The 7500-nt window shown below is 40.8% G+C and overlaps 1 protein-coding gene across 2 annotated transcripts in view; it reads left to right on the forward strand.

The window, feature by feature from the left end:
• The window catches only part of LOC137976155 (serine/threonine-protein phosphatase 6 regulatory ankyrin repeat subunit A-like), a 107862-nt gene that overhangs the window by 47106 nt on the left and 53256 nt on the right, over window positions 1-7500 (forward strand). For both annotated transcript variants that reach the window (XM_068823446.1, XM_068823448.1), the window contains exons 21-22: window positions 881-1003; window positions 3143-3241. In XM_068823446.1, the coding sequence (XP_068679547.1) occupies window positions 881-1003; window positions 3143-3241 (222 nt within the window). The remainder of the gene's footprint in view (window positions 1-880; window positions 1004-3142; window positions 3242-7500) is intronic.

The raw sequence follows: 7500 nt of genomic DNA on the forward strand, positions 1-7500 counted from the left end.
GATCTTAATAGTTGCTTACCATTTATTTACGAAGCAAGAACTAGAAATGGGAAGTAGAAACTACCGAATTAGAAATTATATCTTGCTTATCCAACAAGAATTACCAGGTGATCTGGTGACGTAATTCGGAGGACTGGGGAGAAAAATTTTAACGCCGTATCCCACAATCGCGCGCGGTCTTATTTTCGAATTTAACACGGCAGAGGCGAGGTTAAAACTTGTCGGGTCTACTTGAATGTTCATTCAGTAACAGGAAATGTGGTAGACACGGAATGATCTGTTGAGTTTTGGCGATGGAAATGCTGCAGGGAGTTTGGAAACAACACCGAAGGCCGCGCGTGGTTGTGGGATACGGTGTTAAAATTTTTCCTCCCAGTCCTCCGAGTAACGTCACCAGATCACCTGGAAGGGGTATGCGTTTTTTTCAAACGTTGGCCTTATAGTACTTGAGGAAGGTATCTAGTAGGGTGTAAATATTATTCCCATGTAATTCATCTGGCCCGGGTTGCTCGAGCCATGGTTAGCGCTAACGTTTACCAGCGTTAAATACCATGAAAACCTATAGGTTTAGATACCTGTTAACCAACGGTTAGCGGTAGCCAGGCTTAGAGCAACCGTTCCCTGAGCGTTCTAAAACGTATTAATAATTCATAAGCCCATTGACCTATTAAATGGTCGATAAAACGTCACGTGCAGTGACTTTATATTGATAAAAACCTCCTCATTAGTATGCTGTGTTTTGTCAGATATAAAGTTACTGCACTCCGTATGTTCTTCTCTCACAATTTGAACCTTTGCTGGAACTCCCGAGGGATACGTTTCTTGTGGAATATTCACAGAAATTAACAAAACTCACCTACGTTTTGTTTTGCATCTTTAGAAAAGGGAGACGCCGCTTCACTTGTGCTCCCGATCGGGAAATCATGAGATTGTTGAAGAGATCTTCGCATCAGAAAAGGTGCCAGAACATGTGAAACTTGCCATTATCAACAAGACAACTGAGGTAATGAAAATGATGATGATGATGATAGAAGAACATGCAAATAGCATTAGTGCTTTCCAAAATATTTTTAAGGTGGATTCCACTGGCGCGTAAATAACTTCATTCGTAAAACGTGCGTAAAAATTGGAAATTTCCTCTGTCGCGTTAAAATCTGTTTAACCTCGCTCTACCGTCCTGAACTTGGCGCCAAAGGGCGAGGGAATCGCGGGTAAGTTGATTTGACAGCCCCCAAATTAATAACAGTCGTGCTCCTCCTTTACCTACGTCCATACGACAGAGGTGTCAGGTAAAAAATCCAAATAGGTCATTGATTGCATCGTTACGTAAACGCAGTCTGTCGCGGAAAAGTTGAACCTAGTCGGTTCAACTTTTGCGAAAACCCTTGCGATCGCTACGTGCATGCACGTGCGCATAACGCACGTACATAGAGAGATTAAGCATGACGTTTACGCCAAACGGCAAACGTCGGAGTGAAATTAGGGTTTTGCCAAAGATGGAAGAACCCTGCTTGATATTAGCTCATTTCTGTCCTGTTAGCTCCATATATCAAGCAACTTCTCAAAGGAACGAGACAAGTTAAAATGAGATAATTTTCACGCTTTTATGACAAGCAGGAGCCTGCCGTTTCCCGTTTGCCGTTGGCCGTAAACGTCATGCTTAATCTCTCTAATGTTTAGGAAAAAACGCGGCAGTGGAAAGCGGGCAACGTGAAGTTAACGAACGCACATTCCATTTTTTGCGTACGTTTTTATTTTTCGCGTACGTTAGCGTGTGTGAACGAAATCTCGACAATGGAAATGCACCTTGTACTGCTAATTGTAATTATACAGGGCTGTCATTGAGGACCGAGCACCTGGGATTTCCCGCGGCACGTTGAAGACGGATAATTTTCAATTGTTTTGCTGGGTACTACTATTTCAATATTCTAAAAAATTCGATTTTCCGGGAGGTTGTCTCGTTAGTCTAGTTGATATCTGAAACTGCATGGTGAAGCCATCGCTCCGGGTTCAACTCTGCCTCGCCTATTGTGAATCTTCTCAGCTTGTTTAAAATTTTTGTTTCGTTGAAGTAGATTTGAAGTCTAAAGTAGACTGTACGTCGTATAAGTTGAATAAAAAGGGAAATGTCAGTTTAAGAGAAAGAAAGAAGTGATGACCGTCTATTAATTGTAATTTGCTCTTTACATGCAGATGCTTTCTTCACTGAGACTTCATTTATGTACACGAGACGGTTTATTGAATTTTGCTGGTCCCATTTTGGGGTAGGGGAGGGGATGGGAGAGTCTCCTTGGTTCCCCGCCTACTCTTTTTCTGTACCCGGCAACTCGAAATCTTAGTGACAGCCCTGTTATAAATTAAATAATTAAAAATAACTCTTTACAAAAATACAATTTAAAAATACTAGTTACATTAACTAATGGTAACTCAAATGATTAAAAATAATATTGGTATTCAGGAAAAGTTTGCTCAAAAAAGCCCAAGCTTGAGTCTGCATTTAAAATTCTCTACTGACGTGCAATCCCTGATAGCTAACAGTAAGAGCTTCCAAAGCGCTGTAACAGTGAAAATTGTCTACCGTTTAGTCTCCAAATCATAGATCGCTTGAGCGACGAATGTTTCCCATATGACGAAGGGGGTTTGTGTGATGGTATAATAAGACGAGTTATATATTGATTCGTAATTAAAGGGACTTTGTCACTTTATTTTAGGGTGTGTCGGAGAAATCTTTTGTTTAAAAACGAGTTTAAACTCGAAAATGGTAATGTGGAATTCCTTTATTGATAAAAAAAATCGTTGCAAACAAATCAGAGGATTCTGAGCAAAAACGGCCTTTATCCTGGCGATTTACCATAAACTTGAAAAACGTCAGGCCGACTTCGTTCAAGATTACCCAAATGCAATCCGTTTCAATTTGTCCATTTGTTTCCATCCATGCTTATCTTTCCTTTTGTTGTATTTTTTTTATGTTGTTCAACACTCTTAAGTGGTTATTGCAATGTTTCATTCTACTTTTCAGGCATTCTGGGTATCATGAAATTACATCATTTTGCGTGACATATCCCGTATAATTGTTAATCTAATTCGTAATTCGTAGCCTTCTGCGCGTGTTGATGTACGAATAATGTGGATTTTTCTTCAGCGTGGCGCTTCTTCGCTGATGATCGCTTCGCAAAATGGTATGTTGGAGGTTGTTCAAGAGCTTCTCAGGTTCCATGCAAGAGTTGACGTGTTTGATGAGGTGAAGATTCTCTTTTTAAGTTTCCGCTGCGTAACGTTTACACCTTGGATAACGTTTTTTAGATTTTTTCAGATATGTCCAGAAATTACAAATAATAAGATGCACGCGGATTTCTTGCTCTTTCCACCCCCCCCCCCCCTCCCTTCCCACTTACAAAAAGCCTTTTATTGTAATTTCAAAACGGAATATCATGCGACGAGTAAGTATTAAATCAACAGCGCTACAGTTCTTTCTGAAACAATTTTTTTTTTAGTCGCATGATCTATCTGACATCCGTCTCAAACGTATGATTTTAAATTGGCCGGTCGTGGTGCATGTACGATCTGAGAGGTATATTGATTCATTTACTGCAGGTTGGTGTAACGGCTCTTCACTATGCAGCCTCTACAGGTCACGTGGAGGTTGCACGTGAGTTACTCAATCACAAGGCTTCGGTCAACGGAAAAACCAAGGTATGGTTCAAAATCATCTCGAGTAGAAATTGCGGGAATATTTGCCTTTTACAGCACTTAAAGTGCACCTAACCCCAAGATATTTTTTTCGCTAAAATGAATCTTTGCACCTGTTCGAAACGCATTGCGGCCATCTTTTCATTATACTAACAAATCCTGTCATTTTATAGGCTTCGAAAGTTTCGAAAAACCAAGCATCTTTTGTTCACGACCGAGTGAGAAGGGGAGTGGGTCTATTCCTGATTTGACGTCACAATCTACTTTTGCATGCATTTTTACAAAGAGTTAATGCAATGTAAATCAGTATGTGACGTCAAATCAGGAATAGACCCACTCCCCTTCGGACTCGGTCGTGAACAAAAGATGCTTCGATTTTCGCAACTTTCAAAGCCTATAAAATGGCAGGATTTGTTAGAAAAAGGAAAAAATGGCCGCAATGGCGTTTCGAACAGGTGCAAAGATTCATTTTAGCGAAAAAAATATTTTGGGGTTAGGTGCGCTTTAAGCTAGGGCATTATCTAGACTTAACTGATTAGAGTGTAATGAGCAGTGCTAGTTTTGTACCCCATATGAACCATGTGAGCGGTAGCCCTACTAATGGCAATGGGCCCACACAAGGACAGAGAAAAACTCTTAGCAGGGTGGGAATTGAACCCACGACCTTCGGGTTAGATCATCGCTGCTCTACCGACTGAGCTACAAGGTCAGACGGGAGCATTCACGTGATAAGACGGTCATGTTGGTGCCAAAACAATAGATAAGAAAAATGGCCGTGGCTAGAATGGTTACTCCAAATAAGGTGAGAGACATACAGTTTTGTGAATAGAAAGTACCAACGATCTTTCTAAAGTGTACTAAGTTTAAATATGGTGTCACCAGAACAATTTATGGAAGCAAGGAAGCAATTTTAGGAGCAAGGGTGGCACAGTCGGTTAGTGCGCGGCCTTGGTGCATAACGTCCTGAGTTCGATCTCCGGATCTCACATCCTTGTTTCGACTTCTTTCCTTTCAGTGTAGCCTAAGTAGCTTTAAATACCCTTAAAACGGAGCACTGATGGAAAAGAGGGGGTAAAATGAGCGCACCGTCGGCTTCCTGCGAGAAGTCCTCTTTAAGAGAGTAAAGGAACTTCCGACGTTAAATAACGTGTGCCTTTACCTAACCAATCTGCAGGTTGGCGCTTAGGACCTTATCACTAGAGATCACTGCCTAAACCCCGCTGGTTAATCTCTGCCTAAACAGAGTGTTGGTTTAATCTGCCAAAGTGGGTTAACCACTCACGGCCCTGGGTTGGCTCGAAGCATGGTCATGGTTGGCCCGCTAACCAGCCTTTAAATACCATGGAAACCTGTAGGTTTTGATACCTACTTCATAACCAACGGTTAGCGCTAACCAAGGCTTCGAGCAACCGGCCTCCTGCTACGTAACGTCGAGCAAATGGTACACCTGTATGTGTTTTTCGAAGTGTTTTTGGAGTTATCCATTGCTTGTAATCATAATAATACCCGATTCACACCAACTACACCACGTTTTAATTAAACCCAGGTTTTAACAAAATAAAAAAGGAGCATACGGCTGGCTGAAACGACTACATTTGACGCGTAGGGTCCATGTAAGTTCTAATGTGTGATCTGCATTGTGTTGAATTTGGAGTCTCCCAAATGTGATGTCAGGTATGTAACTTGTATCATAGAAAACAATTTAAAAACCATGTTTAACGAAACAGCTTTTAAACGTGTTTAAGCTTTGGTGTGAAGTGCGGGTTATACTAAAATGTAGACTCACGTTTTGGCATAATAATAGAGTCCAATTCCTTTCAGATGCACTCACAGAATGGGATGCATGCGGACTGGTGCGAGAGCGACACAAATGAAAGAGGAGTAGGGAAGGGTAGTTTTTGCTCTCGCCCCATCCTTTGCGCGTCCAAAATTAGCAAATCGGGTTTCGAACGGATCAACCAACAAGCAAACAGTTGTTCTAGGTTATTCTCTCTATGGTTGAGTTTGATGGCCTTCTTTTCGTGGTTAACAATTATGTTTGCAGCCACATGTCCGCAACTTCGCTGGTAAAACACGTCGAGACACAAGAGGATGATGATGATGATATGCTCCGTAAGGCTCTGTGCACACCTTCTAATACTATTAATCGCAATAACGACGACTAAATTTTAAGAAAGATTTGATTAAAAAAGATATGTCCTGGTAGTGATTTTCAATTGATTGTCTTGGAAATATTTGTAAAGCAGACACTTAAGAATTAGATTGATCTGCGTCTAATTGGTCTGAGCTGTGTGGATTGAGATAGAGTTGAAAGCCAATTACCCCCTGCGAGAATTCGAGGCTCAATTGAAAATGGCTCTTATATTGGCGTGTAAATTACTTTCTGAAACTTTAAAGCCAATTTACTCCACCCCCTATAACATTTTGTGATTTTCTTTTCCACCCACTAAAGAGTACATGGAAAAAAGAAGAACAAAATTTTTCCATTGTGCAGCAGTGTATCCACCATAGTTAGACTTGATATTTCCAGGCAATCTTCCAATATCTGACAATGTGGAAATTTCATTAATCCTGGTGTGAATAGTATCCAATCCTTCCTTTGTGATGATTTCGTTCTCAATCCACTTTGAAAAGACCCTTTTGGCTGTTCCAAGAAACAAGTTGTGCATTGGATCAATAACACACATCTCTATGCTGGCATAATAAGGCAGTTCTAATAATACAGTGTATCTAGTTCCAAGTTCACTTGGTAGTTTCTCAGCTGCAGACTCAGATTTGCAGTTCTTTACTCTATAGGCATCTCTTCGGTGTTGTTCTGATGTTCTCTTTTGCCACTGATCTCGATCATTAAAGCCACTGTAGTCCCTCTGCTCTCCAAAACCACCAGGGAAGGCCTTGTAACAGTGAGAACAGCCTCTCTTTGCACTGTGCCCAAGGATCCACAGAGTTTTTCGTGCTGCAGGGATGTCTGATGCAAAGCATAACACAGCAGCCTGAATTTCCACAGCAGCAGATGGACTGTTGTAGCTGTTTACTTTCACTCCCTTCCATAAGGCATTCATTTCATCAACTGCCGGCTCAAGAAAATAATTTAAAGATTTGGGTTCATGTGCGAGGGCAGGTATCACTCCAACTAGGATGACATTTTCCTTTTCGAAATCTAATGCTTCTTGGCAAATTCATTAAAACCATATAAATCACTCCAACAGAAAAGTCATTGCGATGTTTAAACGGTTTGAGCCCAGTCAACATTCATCATAAGGCCAAACGATCGAGGAAGATTTAGGAAAGGTTTATTACCTTTCTAATTACCAAATTGTTTCCATACTCTCCCATCATACACATCAGGAGTTACGACAGCATATAAGACTTTACTGCGTCCAATTTTGGAATATGGGTGTCAGGTCTGGAAGCCCTACTTAGTGAAGCACATCAAAAGCATAGAGTCAGTACAGAGGCGAGCTACTCGAGTTATTTGCGGATCAGAGAAAGAATATCAGGAAAGACTCGGGACCTTGAAATGGCCCTCGCTTGAGTTACGAAGGAAGTTTATCTGCTTAGTGCAGATGTACAAGATTATTTTTGGGCACTGTGACATAGATTCTCATATGTTTTTCGATTTTAATGTATTATCGAAAACGCGTAGGAACCATAATTTCAAGATAAGACCTAAGAAGACACGTACGAATTATTTCAAATTTCTTTTTTTAATCGCTATATAACGGACTGGAATAGCATTCCATCAAACATTATGCATGCGTCTTCATCGAGTAGTTTTAAATCCTATCTTTTAGATCATTTGTGTCAATC

The sequence above is a fragment of the Montipora foliosa genome, chromosome 11 (genome assembly GCF_036669935.1).
Source record: "Montipora foliosa isolate CH-2021 chromosome 11, ASM3666993v2, whole genome shotgun sequence".
NCBI lineage: Eukaryota > Metazoa > Cnidaria > Anthozoa > Scleractinia > Acroporidae > Montipora > Montipora foliosa.